Genomic DNA, 17,473 nt, shown 5'->3' on the forward strand with positions numbered 1-17,473 from the left:
CGATGCCAAGGACAGGAGCCCATGCCATGAGCACCGGGCTGCATCCTTGGAGAACATATTCACTGGGCCCTCTCAGCACTGCAGCTACACCTTTATCAGTAACTAGAGGACCGATGCACAAAATTCGTGCAAGGGGCTCGGGCCTCGCAGCCCTGGTTTCGTCCAGAAGGTCTTCCAGAAGGACATCCAGAAGGTCCTTCGACTGTTTGGTCTAATTAGCACATTAGCTCTTTATTATTAAGATTCCAGTGCCCCATCTGAGGGATAACTGAATGTGTAGCCTCATCATTCTGGGTCAACCTGAAGAGATCACTGGAAACAAATATTAATATTGGATCAACTTTATTCGCCTGCTCACACCTCCAGTCCATCCATTGCTTTGCAAAGTGGCTTGTGATTTCTCAAAGTCTGTGTGTGTTTTCCCCCCTAGTTTCCTGGTGGGGGGGGTCTCATCACAGGCCTCCCAGACCAAGCCCCGCAAGTAGGTGATGTAAGCGGGGTGCATCCCTGATTAGGTGGAGGAACTATTACCCTGTGCTCTGTTTAATTAAGCTTCACTTAATGGAAAAACTTTTTTTCTACAAAAAAACAGGTTTACTGGCACCTCATCAGTTAAGGCAGTTCATTTCACAGCAGGGGGGAAAACAGAAAGGAAAAAATATGTCTCGTTCGCTTTAACTCGATTGGTCTGAGAAAAAGCGTGGCTGTCTGGGAGATGCCTAATTGCCGCCGCTGCGATGGCGCGCTTATTCTCCATTTAGTCCCTGGCTTCTTATTGAAGCGCTAATCACGGCGAGGTCTCACCTCTTGATGAATGATTTTGTAAAAACTTGATATTCCTCAGCGCAGCTAGGAATGTCTGCAAGTATAATGCCACTCCGGCTGAATGGGGAGATAACTAATGCCCTTAATTTTGCAGAGAGGGCTGTGATTTGGTACATGCAGTACACATCAGGGGAAATCAGCAGACATTAATCCCCTTCTTTGCATAGGCACCGCCTCTGTTCTATCAGGAGCCACTTTCCTGGAGCTGTTTTTGCTGGGGATTTAGAGGAACGCCTGGCACATGTATTTGGGCTTATGTCTTGTGGCTGGGGTCAGATTTGGGTTACGCCTTTTTATCTGATGTTAGAAGTTGGGGAAATGAAGTTCTCTGATTCTGGCTTCATTGGTCGACTTCATACGACTGTAAAGTGGAAGGCTCATTCGTGCTCTAGTTCAAGGTCGAACACTGCAGATATGCAATACACGATTCTCTCCCTTCCCTCCCTGACCCCCGCCCCCACCCACTAAGCCTTGCCGGTGGGACAGAGGTGGTTGTTTTTGTTTTGTTTATCCCCACACCAGTCACACACCCAACCTAGGTCTCAGTCTGCTGCTTCTAAGAGTTCTAAGGGCTTAATGCATCCAGATGGAAAACGAATGCCTCAAGCAGAATCCATTTATTTTCATTGAGGGACACCCAAGTTATGGACACTTGGCTATGTCTGCATGGTCGGCTGACTTCCCATCTTTGCATGCGGCCGCATAGATACGGACACAAGCGTTTTCTTCACCTTGTGAAGAAACGTTATAATTAAAACTGTTATTTATTATTTGTGTGTGTGGTCTACCATTGGCCTACGTTTTTCTGCCACACCCATGTCCTCATTCTTGAGCAGCCTGAGTTTTCATCATCTCAAATTCCTACAAAGAAAAGTTACAGACACGTCATAGGCTTGGAAAGGTGGCACAGGAGGCACTGTAGCCAACAGATCTTTCTGGTTACAGTTTTCCTGGTTCTGTGCTCGCTGAACAACCTTCTCAGCTACATGTGGTTCTCTCCGCAAGGCAGCTGTCCCAGGGACCACTCCCGAGACTTTTCATACTGGAAGGCAGGAACATTCAGGCCGCATACAGCCCTCAAAATCATTTGGTGTGGCCCTGCCAAGGCATTAGGGGTGAGTTAATTAAATGTTTGACTAAATGTAGCAGGCTGATTTTTAAGTTGATAAGTTTGTATGGCCCATGATTGATGTTATAAATATCCAAATGGCCCTTGGCAGAAGAAAGGTTCCCCACCCCTGCCCTAGGCAGTCCAGCTGGGAATCTCAGAGAATAGCAGTCACAGTGAGGACCAAATTGGGGGGCGGAGGGGACCCCCGGGAAAAAGGCATCGGCTTGGGGTGTGGAGAGCGTGACTTCAGAGGAGAGGCTACAGTGCCTTCTCATTTATGCCTTTCAAAATGGCTCCCCTCTTCTAGACCTAGGTCCTATCTCATTTCTTCTCGAACTGCCCAGCCATCCTGAGGATATCTTTACCTCTCTTACTGTTTATATTTATCCCTGATTTTAATGCGCTGACCGGACCTGGAGTTATTGGCGACTCTCTGTGTGTGTACATTTGTCAAATCAACTAGCTTTCAAACTCTGAATCTCCCACCTCATGAGTTCTTGGTGGGCTCGATTAGGTTGCTAGATTTTTTTAAATGTAAATGTTTTAAACTTTTTCAATTAGGTTACATTCAATATTATTCAATATTAGTTTCAGATGTACAGCAAAGGGGTTAGAAAATCATGAACTTGACAGAGGGGTTTCACCCCCATCCCCATGCTTGAAGCAGCCACTTGGCCCCATACCGAGCTATCACAATATCGTTGACTCCATTCCCCACACTGTCATCTCCATTTCTGTGGCCCTTCTGTAACTACCAGTTTGTACCGCCTAATCCCATTTGCTGGAGTTTAGATCTTTAAAATGTCTAGACTTGGAAGAGATGGACGATGAAGACTTTGACCTTGGGGATGCGGAGCCCAGGGTAGCCAGGGTCATGGTTGGGTTCAGAAGCAGGAAGAGATCCCGGACCAGGAGACTATGCCATGTTTCTGTGGCCTCATGGGCAGCCAGCCGTGAGATGCACAAGTGGGCATTCTGTCTGAACTCCTTGCCAGGAAGGCAGTGAGTCCTGATGGCCAAGTTCATGGCTTACAGGAACTGCTTTCTTGTTCCTCCTTGGTCTGATCCTTGTGTGAGTGGGGCAGCTGTGGTCCAAAGGGGCTTCCCTCACTGAGTGATGCTGGAGGCTGCTTGCTGCTTTACCAGTGGTGCCACGGCTTGCGGATTTGCCCTCCAGTAACATCTTCTTGGAAAGAGGAACTTGGTCGATGGGTGTAAGATCCCTGAATGCAAGGGCAAAGGCCATCCCCATCCATCCATGTACGTCCTAGGGAGACATCATGCACGCTTGGGGGAACATCCGCTGGACTTTGCCACCCTGGGGCTCCATGAACCGATTTCCACGTTTGATATTATTTTGCTTATGTAATTGTGTAACGAACAGAAGCAAGCCAGTGTCGGCTCCTTTCCATTTGCTGTTGAGAACAGGATTGGATCTCCTCTGCAGTGCGGGCCTGGAAGGGGCCGGCGGTGTGAGCAGTGGCGGATCACTGCCGCTCTTCCGGTCGGAGAATAATTCTGGGCCTCACCTCTGCGCCCTTGGAGGAAATATTGATTTGTGGGACCTGCCTCTCCCACCACCTAACTCCTCCTTTCGTGAGCGACATCCCTAATCTTTCCCACAATGATTAGCTCATGAGATCTCCCTGAGCTGCCTCCTGTCTGGCCGGTGCCTTTTGTTAGAGGATATTTATTGTCTGGCTGCCCTCCTACAGTTCCCTGCGCTGCTCACACTTTATTAGTCATTAGCAGCGTTGGGGGCTGAGGCAGTGAAGGGTGTAGAGCAAAACGCTGTTCGGATGTGGAAATAGTTCAGAGGGAGAGGTCTGAAGAGCACCATTCATTCGTTCAAGGGCTGTTGGGAAGCTATGGGCAGGCTCGTGGATGCCTGGGGGAGGCAGGGGCAGTTCCTCTCAGGAAACATGAAAGGAGCCGTGGCGTTTGAAGTGCGGGATGCGAGACCCTTGGGTGAAATACCTGCTTTCTAAAAATTCCAGGAGCCTGTGAGTTCCTGGAGGCAAAGAGCATGTTTCGGGGAATTCATGGCATTGAACGGCTGCAGACACCCTAATCTCCACGAATATTTCTTAAATGGTTGCTATGTGGAACGAAATGTAGCCGAGTGCTGTGCATCCCCGGAAAGAAAAATTAAAACCTTCACAGGAGAATGACAGAGAAGTTCAGCGTGAAAGGTGGAAAGGCAGGAGCCTACGAATGGGCCATGTATGGCTTCAACCCCATTTCCGGCGCTAACTGAACATGTGAGCTAAACTGAAGGCTCTGAAGAGGAAGTGCCCTTGTGTCCTTATCTGGACAAGGGAGGCAGTAATACAAGACTCCTGCGGGTGCTGGGGGACGGAGGTTATGAAGAATGTATGCAGATCACCTAGCATAGCGCCTGTGGCATAGTAGGTCCTCAGGTACCCGCCGGTGTGGCCTGGGCTGTACCAGGCCCAGGCTGGATGGAGAATGAGAGGTTTGCAGAGATGGCCTCCTGGCAAGAACGAGGTCAGGAAAGCCCATGCCATCTCCTGTGACTACACCTGGCAGCTTGGCCCGCACTCCCAGGGATGCTCCATTCTCATCCCATGTCAAGGACAATGGAGGCCCCGGTGGCCTCTGCAGAGGGACTTCTGCCTCCTTATTGATTCTGGGCCCTGATCTATTCTCACAGCTTTCCTTTGGAATCAGCCACACCTCGTTCTCCCCAACAACCCCCCCCCCCCCACCAAGGAGTGACCCTGGAGGTCAGCATCTTCACAGATCAACACTACGGAACCCTTTGGCGTCCCCGGGCCACCGAAAGGAAGCCCATGCACAGGAAAGGAGCTCATTTGCGGCATCTGGCAGATTCATGTCCCCATCAGAGAGGAGTGAAATCCCATCCCCTTTCTGTAACAATAATAGGTCCTTTACATTTATCTACAACCTGCACCACTAAAGGTTAAAAGGCAGAATCTTAAAATGTACCCAGAGAAATGGAAGTTGCCACTGCTGTCGGCATGACATCATCCTTCTCCTCACCTGGGCAGCCCGCGGGATGCTTTTCCAAAAGGCTTCCCAACTCATGACCTCATCAGACCCTCACATTAACTTGGGAGCCTGAGCCCGGGAGGTCAGGCACCTTTCGTCCTTTTTCGCACAAGAAAAAACAGACTCAGAGAAGGGAAGTGAGTTATCAGTTGTCAGTGGCTCCACAGTCTCCTGAGCTGGGGCCTCTTTCATAAACTGGGGGTTATGGGCTCTGAGGCAGGAATTTACTAACCCACCACTGGGCTGAGGCAGCAAGTCTGCGAGGTATCAAGATCTCAGGAGTGGTTTCTTTTCTCCTTTATTATAATTTGTAACGCCACCGAGCTGCTTTTTAAAGCGCCATTTAGCTGAATCTGTTTGCTGTGGGGTGAGGGGCTGGTTGGCTTAGCCATCCCCACCCGTTACATCCCCACCCAGATCCCTTAATGTTTCAGGACAAGCTCTGCCTGCCGTTGGAGAGCCACGCACCTCCTCCAGCCCCTCGTTTCACACGCAGGAAAGGGACCTAGATTATGGGACATGGTGCATTGAGTGCAGAGCAGTTCTTGCCTGGTGCAGTGTTCCTCCCACACCTTCCTTCATGGGCAGACGTCCTGGCTTCAGCTGAGGATGTTTCATGCCTGACACCAACGCTGACTCACAGGACTGTTTCCGGGGATTGAAATGACTGTTGGACACTTGAAATGGGACTAGCGCATCGAGGAAGTACCCTTTCCATCTCATTTCAGTTTAGTTCATTCACATTTAGAAAGCCGCCTGTGTCTAGGTTGCTACCATATTGGGTAGCGGGGCCCCAGACCAGTGGTTCTCAAGCTCCAATGTGGAACCGCCTGGGGAATTTCAAAAATACTGACTCCTGGTTTCCATTGATTTTAACTGGTTTAGAGTAAAGTCCAGGTGATGGGGTTTCTCAGCTCCCTGGTTAATTCTAACGTGCAGTCAAGCTCTAGAGACACTGGTCTGGATGTTAGGCTGCATGAGGGACAGAGGCCACGTTGGCTGTACACATGCCCATACTTAAGGCGAAGAATTCAGGGAGGAGTTGGCTGTGCTCCCACATCTTAGGGAACTTCATACAAGGTGTTCCAAAAAAGAAAGTATATATACTTTGACAGCTGATAGCTCAATTTTGAAAATGAAATGTATTTTAATAAACATTGCCTTTATAATTACTCACAGTGTATGTATACATTTTGGGGGGGGGGCACCCTATACATCCTGGGGAAGAGGAAGTGCCCTTATTAAATTATTTAAAAGGACAATGTGCCTGGCCAGTCGGCATTGACCAATGCACCAAGAGGTCATCACCAGTTCAATTTTGGGTTAAGGGCACGTGCCTGGGTTGGGGGCTCAATTCGAGGTGGGGGACATGCAGGAGGCAGCTGATCGATGCTTCTCTCTCATTAATGTTTTTCCCCCTCTCTCTAAAATCATTAAAACATTTAAAAGGACAATGTGCCATGTAGGACAGCACAAAGTAGAGGATTCTAGAGCATCTCTGAGGGAGGGAGTATAGTCAAGGGAATATGCCTGGGTTGCAGGCTCGATCCCCAGTAGGGGGCATGCAGGAGGCAGCCAATCAGTGATTCTCATCATTGATGTTTCTCTCTCTCCCTCTCTGAAATCAATAAAAAAATGTGTGTGTGTGTGTGTGTGTGTGTGTGTGTGTGGAGAGAGAGAGAGAGAGAGAGAAAGAGAGAGAGAGAGAGAGAGAGAGAGAAAGAGACTCAGAAAGACACTCAGCAGTGGGGAGTGGAGGCACTTTCTGCCCTCGCTTCAGTAATTATTTCAAAAAAACAAAACAAAACGAAAAGCACATCAAGCCCTTGTCTTATGAAGGCCAGGTTGGCATATTGCCTCCTCTTATTGTTTATTCAGTGGTTCTCAGCAGTATTGCAGATTAGTTTCCCTCTTCCAGTCTCCCCACTGACAGAGTGTGTGTGTGTGTGTGTGTGTGTGTGTGTGTGTATAACTGATTTCAGAGAGGAAGGGAGAGGGAGAGAGAGAAACATCAATGATGAGACTCACTGATTGGCTGCCTCCTGCATGCCCCCTACTGGGGATCGAGCCCACAACCTAGGCATGTGCCCTTGACTATGCACCCTCCTCTGAGAGATGCTCTAGAATCCTCTACTCTGTGCTGTCCTGCATGGCAGCCTCTGGCCACTTGTGGCTCTTGAAATGTGGCTGGTCCACACCGAGATGTGCCGTAAGTTTAAAATACACACCAGCTTTTGAAGACTTAAGACAAAATATCTCCGTAATTCATATGTTGATTACATATGGAAATGATGCAATTTGGAGTATAATGGGCTAAATATAAAATATATATGTTTATGTATTTTCTATAGTTATAAAACTTTAAATAATGTGGCATCTAGAAAATTTAAAATTATACTAGTGACACATTATATTTCTTTTTTCTTTAATTTTTATTTATTGATTTGGGGGAGAGAGGAAAACATCAATTTGTTGTTCCACTTATTTATGCCTTCATTGGTTGTTGATTCTTGTATGTGCTCTGACCAGGGATGGAACCCACAACCTTGGTGTATCAGGACAACGCTAATTAACTGAGTAGATGCTCTAATCAATTGAGTACCCACCAGGGCCATTGTATTATATTTCTATTGGATGACACTGGTCTACTTTATCTCGTTTCCCTCAAATGTTTGTATCATTATATTCAGCAGTTTCTGTTACAGTATTATTTTGTGTATCTCCTCTTAATGGACAATCTCCTGGAGTCTTTGGGAAGTCTTGTACTTTATTACATGTTATATGTTGTATTGTATGTTATATGTATACTAGGGGCCCAGTGCATGAATTTGTGCACCTTGAAAGGAACTGTGGGCCGCGAGGCAGCGGTGGGCACAGAGGCGGGTCTCAGCGCATCCTCCGCGACCCCGCCAGGCCCCTCCTGCTGCAGGCCCTGGTCCTGTCTGCCAGCAGCCTCGCTCCTGCCACCACTGCTTCTACACGTTGACGGCGCCAGCCCCGCTCACACCCACTGACAGTGCAGAGCAATTGGTGCCAGTGCCAACAGTGGGTGCAAGCGGGGCTGGGGTGCATGGGAGCAAAGAATTTTCAGTAACCACTAGAGGCTAGCCCCGATGACATCAACTGGTGTCCCACCTTGGTCTGGCACCCCTGCTTACCTGCTCCACCATCCCCCGCCCCCGTGGCCAACGCCTGGCATGTTCCACGCACACCCCCTGGTGGTCAGCGCACATCATAGCAACTGGTTGTTCCGCCATTTGGTCTATTTGCATATTAGGGATATAGATATAGATATAGATACAGATATATATAGAAATATTATGTACTTTGTATTTTTATTGAAGGAGCAAAACTCCTGAGTTATCCTCTTGATCACCTACTGTGTGCAAGGTCATGTCAAGGACTATACAAAGTTCTCTCCTTGCATCATCTCCTTCCATCTTAGCTCTCCTTCTTTAAGATCGGTCCTGGTGGTGGTCACCTTTTCACATGGCAGCCTGGACTCAGGGAGGTTGAGTCATGCCCCCAGTGAGCAGTAAATTTTGAGCTCTAAACCTCTAAGTCCATCTGGCACCCAGGCCCATGCGCTCAGCCATTTTGTCAGAGCCGCCATTTCTCATGTCAGTTTCTCCTGCATACCTCTGACAGCTCGGCCTGCATCATCTCCTGCCAGAGTCCTTAATGATGACCGCTGTACGGCAGAGGAAGTCCTGTTTCCTAGTGCTGGGGTTCCAGACCTGGCACATGAGCAGGGCCCTGCACTGCCTGGATGCATGGGACACCATTGCTGTTATACGATGTAGGTGGGGGCCTCCTGGTGTTGCACTCAGAGCAGCCCTGCCAGCTGTGACCCAAATCTTCTACATGAGGAGCGGACCTTCATCCAGGGACAGTCGCTCTGTGTCAGCACAGACTCTCAGGCTCCTGCAGAAATGGAAGACCCTTACTACACTATTGCTAGCCTCCTCTCTTACAGAAGGGGACTCTTGGTCCCAGAGAAAGACTTCGTCGTTTCTGTGAAGTTACACAACAGTTCAGTGGCAGAACCCTTGCAAGAATGCAAGTGTCTTGACTTCAGTTGTCACGATCTCCCTGTTGCCTCAGGATTCCTTGGACATTCACAGACGAAAAGGACATTTTCTGCATCTGAACAAATGGTCCCCACAGCTCCAGCACTTCCCCCTTGACCAAAAGAACCACGTAACTTCTTCCTCAGGATGATGGCCATTTACTAATTTTGCTGTTTGATGATAAAAGGGAGCACTCAAGTTATCTCCCTAACAGGAAGCTAACAGGAAGGAGGTGGATGGTCCTTCGATGCACAGGATGTTGCAAATGACATAGAAATTCAGGAACAGGACATTAGTGGGGGTGGAGGGGTGGGCCATTAACTGGCAAATGCTTCCTAGTTTCTTTTATTTAAGGTCTCAAGCAAATCTGGCTCACCCAGCTCATGCTTTTGGGCCAGGTTACACAAGTTGGAACCATCAGTGGTCTCTTTAAGGTTTGGCCATCAGTGGACTAGATATTGGAGACTGTGAGTATCGTTGTTTCCCTGGAAAAGGCTGGAGCGAGCAAGTACTGGAAAACTGGAGTGACATGGTAGAGATTCGCCTCCCGAGATATGGCCACTGATTCCTCTGTGGTTCTGTATGTGGTCTTGTTGGCATCAATTGCATCATAGCATCATTCATCTGCTTACACTGTGGTGAGTAGAGTCTACACATCAGAGATTCATGGTGGCCATGTATCCCCAAGATCCAATCCACGCCTGCATTGTGGAAATTTATTGCTGAATGAAGAGGCAGGTGAAAAAAGGATGCTTTATGGATATTTACTGCTCTGAGACAAAGGGAAATCTACATCTAGACTTTGATACCATAAATGGCCACTCATTAGGTTGAGCAACTGTTGATCATTGCCATTTTCGGCCTAATCTTCCCTCAGGTATTTTAGCTCATGCAAAAGAAAAACTGGAGATAAAATCTCTCTTTCCACACATTCATAGAGTGCTTATTCACAGTCTGTGATGATACTGCTAACAACATTGCTTCCTGTATGTGTTGGTATATGTTATTCATCTTAATTATTAAAATTCAAAAATATTACAGTGAGAAAAAAAATACTACTTTAGGGATTGAATAAAAGCACAAATAAGTTCTTCATTGCACACACTGTACTTAACCATCTTATCCTTTGAAGATGATTTAATGACTTGAAGAGATAAATAATCACTGAATGATTCTATACATTTGGGGTCTTCAAACTTACGTGGCATTCCTATGATGCTGTGTGGCGATATCCATGCCAGATACAGTGTTGGACCTGAGGTGGTCTTGGGTACCAATCATGCAGGCTCTTTGGACTGAAGAGGAGGAACATGGCCTCCCAGAGTTTGGGAGCCAGGTGAAGCCCAAGCGTGAGCTTAACAGCCACGTACACTTGAGTTTGAATTGCATCCTTTGCAGGGATTCAGGGTGGATCCGTGCGTGATTTACTTAACCACTCTGAGCCCCAGTTCCTCCTAGATAAAATATGGGTGATATTTACATAAAGTTGAGGTGAAAGTACAACAAAATGGTGCGCACCAAGCCCTGAGTAGACTGCCCAGCACTAGAAAAATCAAGCACCTGGTCAAGGATAATCCTTACTATCATGACTCGATGTTAAGCGATAGAACCAGGATTGGACGCAGGTCTGCCCAGTGCCAGGCCGTGAGCGAACTTTGCATCTCCCATGCTGACCTCCTGTGGTTCCCTCCTCCTCCAGAAGCAGAGAATCACACTTACATTGGAGCAGTTTCCAAATTTCCACCCGCCCACAGAGAATGTCCCGGTCATGGGTAAGGGACCCATGTTGGCTGCAAACTTTAACATCTAGGTTTGGTATGAGAGTGTGCAACCACATACGCAGTGACCCTTTTGCCATCTCTGCTGTGTATGTGGCACCTGAGCAGAAGTGACTATTACCCTGAGCTTATGTTTCGTTCCCAGTGTAGAAATCAGAGAGTAAGCAATGGGAGTCAGGAGGTCTTTTCATACTTCCTCTCCCATTCTCTGTGATTTCCACAGACATGGCATAATTCCTGCGATTTGATTTGAAAGGAGAGACCCCCGCTCAGTGCTGAGTGATGAGAAATGAACGGGGAATAAAATATGCCTGCATGAATTTGCATAATAGAGTCCCATTGGTTACCAAGCTGTGTCTGTTGAAGTGGAGACCAGCAAGGGGATTCTGCACGCACAGAATGGAGTTTTGAGTTCTGGTGTGGGCCCCGGGAATATCCTTAGTGTAATGATAACGTGTCTTAAACTGTAAATTACCTCCCTGGAAATGAAAAGAAAGGGTCAGCCTGTCTGATCCTTCCCGCTCTGTGCGGGGGAGGAAGCTGAAAAACCCAGGCCGCTTGCTTTCTGCTAAGCGCCTCCGTCTTTCTTTCTCTACCCGGTAACAATTTCCAGCAGGAGTCCAAATATACTTAAACACCCATATATGTCATTTTCTTTTACGGAGACAAAAGCAGGCGCCGCAAGAGAGTTTTATGCTCAAGGCGCAGTCGCTTATGACGGGCGATCTGCTCTTAAGATAGAAAGGCGAGCCTTCCACTTAGAGCCGGTGGTTTTGCAAATCCATTTTCCCGTCATGTTATTACTCCCGTGACTTTCAACAACATTTATTTTTCCTCCCAAGCAATATTCTCCGATCATAAAATAAAGTCACTATATGTTTCAGTGCAACCCCACTGCGTGGGCTTCCTGGCATACTGTTAGAAAGTGCTTTAATGGAAGGACTGTGCAAGAACCGCCTTGGGGGTCTTTAATAAAACGAGTTAGAACATTGATATATTTTCCTAATTGTTACCAATGCCACAGTCTTCTTAGGGGAGGGGGGGCAGTCTCCTATTCATTTTCATGCGTGATCCCTGCAAACTCTCTACCATTGAATACATTGGAGAGACCTCTAGAGTTTAGAAGCATTTCTAAAAAAATAAATGTCTCCCTGAACACATCATTTTAAACCTATATATTTAGAAATTCTGAAAGGAGTCTAAGAATAAATAGCAAAGATTAACTTTTGTTTAATGGTGCTGTTTAAGGACCTGCACTATGTTGTGATGGACTGATGTGAGCTATAAAATAATTTTTCTTCCTAGTTCTGGTTTGGTTTTAACATGTCAGTCACAGTATTACTCCTGTCTTCTCACCCCTGCCCCATGACTGGTGCCACCAAAACTTAAGTTACTTTCATTATAAGACTATCAGGATGTGTGTCTATATTGGATTTGCAGGTTTCTCTCAGAGAGCTTTTATTACAATAGGATTATAAGGGATAAGAATGCAGGTTGTGGAACCAACCATCCAGGGCTCAGATCCTCTACCTGCTGGCTCTATAACCACAGGCAAGATACCTGATCTCACCATGCCTCCGACTACTTCCCTGTACAGTGGAGATAGCAGTAGTACCACAGTGTAGGGTTATTGTAAAAGTCTAATGACTCAGCTCATTGAAAGCACTTAGTAGAGTATTAGGCAGATAATTAGCAAATGTTATTATTTTCATCATAGTCGTATTTTTAATAGACATCAAGTCCTAATATTGGTTTACTTTGGATCGCTTCTAGGTCACTGTTTTTATCACAGTGTCCATAGCATTTCCTTGTGAACTTTAAACACATGGCAAGAGTTGGTATTGATCACTTGTTGAGAATACAGACTCCAGAGCCCGATGTCCTGAGTTCTAATTCTAGCTCTGTTACTTATCAGAAGCATAACCTTGCACAAGTTGCTTCATTTATCTGGGCCTCCGTTTCCTCATCCTTTAAAATACGAATATTCTCAGTACCTATTAACAAGTTTGTTATAGAAATTAGATGACAATGTAATGGCCATAGAAAGCTTTTGCTAAGTAAAATTTCCTTCTGAAATTGAAGAAATTAAAAACATCATGTCTTAAAGTTAATCTCATACAGACCTAAGATTGATCATTAAATAACTTTATATATCACATAGTCACATAAGCACAAATAATGGGTCCAATGAATTACTTTTAAAAGCAAGTTGGTGTGGCTGGTATTTCCAACAGAAAAAAAATAGACAATTTCATCTTTTCAACAAAGGGCTTATTATTTATTGGTCGTATGGAAGCTTTTAAGTTCATTAGTATCAAGCTAGAATTTTTTTTTTATAAAGGAAGAGAAAAAAGTTGTCATCTAGTTGCAACACTTTTAGTGTCAGAAATAATTGTGCTTTACAGCAAAATGGCAGCCAGAAGAAAGAGGTGCAGAAATATCAACTTTAATTAAACCCCTTCTTTCCAATACACTTCGCAGTTTATATGCGAGAATAATTTATCACCATGTGGATGAACACTTAATACTTGGCACGGTGTAAAATGGGCAGGGATCCTGCTGCACCATATGTTCTTCCCTTTCTGTTTCTTTTTGAGACTCTATGGTGTCAATGTCAAGTTTGAACTTGAAGTATGTGGTTCAAGTCATACTTCATCCTTTTGACACACTGCCAGGTTAGGTTACGGTCTTCAGCTTCGATGTCTGACCAACAAAAGCCAATCTTGCCCATCGAATTGACACTGTGGCCTTCAATGATCCACCAATGAGAACTGGACCCATGATTTCACTGACAGATGTTTTAGTGACCATCGGTGTTTTCCGGATCTGTCCCAAATGCTCTTATCTAGCCGGGTCCATTGCTGCCTTCCTGCTTCCTTATAGTCTCCACAGATGCCGGGTGTCTTGGGACTTGCTGTGCCTATGACCAGCTGTGGTCTTTAGGACGTGTTGTTTCTTCTGCATGGACATCCCCTCCATTCTCTTCCTATCACAGTAACTCCCACTTCAGGGTTGAGCCCAGCCGTCCTGTCCTCTAGGAAGTGTCCCTTAACTGTCCCCACTGTCTGTCATCTCCTTACTCGGTCTCCATTGATCATAAGTTCCTCTCCTGGACTCCCATGATGCCCTAAGTTTTTCTATTATTACAAAAACCTACCCAAACACAATTATAATCAATAATAACATAAACCTGGAGTGCTTACTGTGTACCAGGCACTGTGCTGATACTTAGGGCCATTACTCATTTAACAGCCTTGCAGTATGAATCTCATCCCCATTGCATAAGCAAGTAAGCTGAACTCAAAGAAGTCAGCTTATCCCAGACCCATAGCCAGTAAGTGGTCTAATGGACACTAGGACCTGGGCAGCTGGATTCCATAGCACACATGTTTTATCCTCATGTAGACATGGAGGGTGTGTGTGTGTGTGTGTGTGTGTGTATGTGTGTATGTCACCCACACATGAGAAGCTGTGATAGAGGAAGGACTATCTCTTACTCATGTCTACCTCTGCACGTGGTCCACCCTGGGTAAAAAATGAGGAATGGGGTTGAGATGAAGTGGGGGTGGAGCCTACAGCTAATCCGATCTTCCTCTCTGCCTGCAGAAGCCGCCTGGGGAAGCGGGCAGCCCTGACGTGATGTGCTCAGCGAGCAGAGACATTCCACTCCAGGAGAGGTCTGCGTGACACGTCCGGGAGGCCACCATCAGCCAGGTGCCGCACGGTTGGTAGAAGGGGTGACAGCGCATTCTCCTGTGCCTACCACGTAACCAAAAATGAAGGAGAACTACTGTTTACAAGCCGCCCTGGTGTGCCTGGGCGTGCTGTGCCACAGCCAGGCCTTCAGCACTGAGCGGAGGAGCCACCTGCGACCCTCGTTCCACGGGCACCACGAGAAGGGCAAGGAGGGCCAGGTGCTGCAGCGCTCCAAGAGAGGCTGGGTCTGGAACCAGTTCTTCGTGATCGAGGAGTACACTGGGCCGGACCCCGTGCTCGTGGGCAGGGTAAGGCTGCTGCTGTTCCCAAGTGGTTTCTCTCCCTCCTCCCCAGTAGGAGAGTATCACCGAGAAAATCTAGGAGGGGAGACACCAATGGTGTGACCGCCCACTCAGAACCCTAAAGCCCTCCTTCCAGCCTGTCCTTATTTAATTCATAGATGTATCCATGTGAGAACACTTCTGTTTCCCACTTAACATTATACCATAAAGGCTATGTTTTTCTTTTTTCTGTCTTTTTAAAAAATATATTTTTATTGATTTCGGAGAGGAAGAGAGAAGGAGAGAGACAGAAACATCAATGATGAGAGAGAATCATTGATCGGCTGCCTCCTGCACGCTCCACACTCCCTACTGGGGATAGAGCCTGCAACCTGGGCATGTGCCCTGACCAACTGGGAATCAAACCATGACCTCCCGGTTCATAGGTCGAAGCTCAACCACTTAGCCACACCAGCCGGGCAAGGCTACGTTTTCCATTGGCTGCCCAATAGTCTACTGGATGGAAATGGTCATTATGCATTTAGCCATTCTCCAGTTGGAGGCATTTTCCTGACCATACCCCAACCCCGACTTGGATCCCCTTCCCTGGTGTCCTAACCCTCTTTACCCCTTTTAGCATCGCTTTCCTTTCTGTATTACACAGGCCTGTTTAATTGTCCATCTCCCTCCCTGGAGCCTGTGCCACTTGCCATCAGGAACAGTGTCATCCCTGGGTCCCCAGTCCCAAGGGTGGATGTGTCATAAGAGTAGGTGGGATTCTGTCCTCTCCGGCTAAGGGCTGGCGAAGCTAAGATGGCATGGCTGGGAGGCCTGGCAGTACTAAGACTGCATTCTCCATGTATACCCACCTAAAAAGTGCAAGGGGAAGAAGAATCCAAAATATGTTTGAAGGACTGCCTGCTCACTATCACTTACGGTAAAAGGTGACGCTGTCTTTCAGAGCATAGTCACATTAATCGTGTTCACATATGTAAGAACGGAAAGCCCGCTGTGTGCGGGTGCAGAGCTCGGCAAAGGGTACACTAGGGTGGAGAGCCCGTGACCTCAAAGGGGTCTTCCCTGAGCAATTAGAAAAGCTAAACCCAGGAGTAGGGCAATGACAAAACTCAATAGGAGTGATTTTGAATTTACATGGTAACATTTGGGTTGGATGAAGGGAGCTTTTGTGGAGACCATGATAATAACTTGTGGCCAGAAAGATGAGCAGGAGGTGGAGGGACAAGAACAGGTGGCAGGTGCTCATTTCTGAGCCTTGACGATCCAATGAGGTTATCTTAGCTGCTCCAAGCATCAGCAGAGCATTCCCTGTTTATAAAATTGACATATTTGGAGGACGTCCATATTAATGTCTCAATAATATTGTTTCAATTTGGGAAAGGTGTTGTTTTTTTTTTTTAAGAGGTGTACTAAACAATTTCATTCATTTATACCCCCAAATGGGAAGATTATACCAAAGATAGAAGTCGACATGGGAAATGGGAGCATGGCGAGGTCACTGTAGAATTCCCTGCATGGAGGAGATGACTCTGTGCCGAGAAGAGGAGGGGCTTCGGCTGTGGCAGGGGCTGTGTGGACTGAACCACGTGGAGAGCTATGTGTGAAGTGTTCAGAACCTCTGCCATGGGGCTTTCCCGCTGGGGAGTAGCTCTGTGTTGGGGGCAGAGACTGCAGAAGAGACAGGACCTGGACAGGCATTGCAGCATCTCTGGAACAAGCCATGCCCGCTAAAAGGAAGCTTAGGGGAAAGGTGGGGAAGGAGAAGTCGTGAGGGATGCTTGAAATCTATGCACACAAGAATGTGTCAGGTGTCGGGTGGGATGGGGGAAAGAATAAAGTGGTTGGATCCTTGCATCTTTCTTTGGAGATACTGCTGATCTGCAGTTTCCAGTGAATCGGGGGAGCAGACTAGATGACTGGTTCCCTAATAACCTTTGATTGGATGACTTTCAAGTGGTTGAAGATGCTGTGAGAACGTGGAATTTGGCAAACCGAGGGCTTGCCGGTTTCTTGCCGGAAGCACAGTCTGTGTCCCGCTGTGCTGTGCGGAGCGGAGCCATCCGTCCGCAGAGTAGGGAGTTGGCTGTGTCCGCCTCAGCTCCTGGATCCCTCCATTGCACTGGATGGTTTCCCGAAATGCTTTTTGTGTTGAACCTAATAAATACTGTTGTCAATTGTATGGATTATCTTTGTTGGCGAGAAAAATAAAGGAATTTATTTGTGACTTTGAAATCCAAAAGCAAGAAAAAATTATAAGCGGTGGATTTTAAACCTTTTCAGTGTTTTAGTTGGTCATCAAATAATGTCTAGTTAATTCCCCAGAGTCTTGCCAAATTCGTATGTACCTACAGGGATCCCCCTGAGCTGAAATATTTGGTGTTTCACTGAGGCGTTGCAAAATCAATGAGATATTTTTGGAAAAATTGCATACAAAAAATTTTACAAAGCACTGTGTTCAATCTTGTTTTATGACTCTGGACAAACTCCCAAAGCCATGGTTTCATAAGAGTAATAATTAAAATGACATTGATAATGAGTGTAAAATAATATAATAATTTATTATCTATAATAATAAAAGCATAATATGCTAATTAGACTGGACAGCAGGACAAAGCCAGGGCTGCGAGGGTGGAGGCAAGCCGCCACAGCTGCGATGGCCGA

General features: G+C 46.7%; 1 protein-coding gene across 1 annotated transcript in view; it reads left to right on the forward strand.

The window, feature by feature from the left end:
* CDH11 (cadherin 11) overlaps nucleotides 1-17,473 on the forward strand; it is a 79,337-nt gene that overhangs the window by 18,451 nt on the left and 43,413 nt on the right. Inside the window, exon 2 of the mRNA XM_006096456.3 lies at nucleotides 14,424-14,821. Coding sequence (XP_006096518.1) covers nucleotides 14,594-14,821 — 228 coding nt within the window. The 5' untranslated portion in view covers nucleotides 14,424-14,593. The remainder of the gene's footprint in view (nucleotides 1-14,423; nucleotides 14,822-17,473) is intronic.

This window comes from Myotis lucifugus, unplaced genomic scaffold (genome assembly GCF_000147115.1).
Source record: "Myotis lucifugus unplaced genomic scaffold, Myoluc2.0 scaffold_179, whole genome shotgun sequence".
In the NCBI taxonomy this organism is placed as follows: Eukaryota; Metazoa; Chordata; class Mammalia; order Chiroptera; family Vespertilionidae; genus Myotis; species Myotis lucifugus.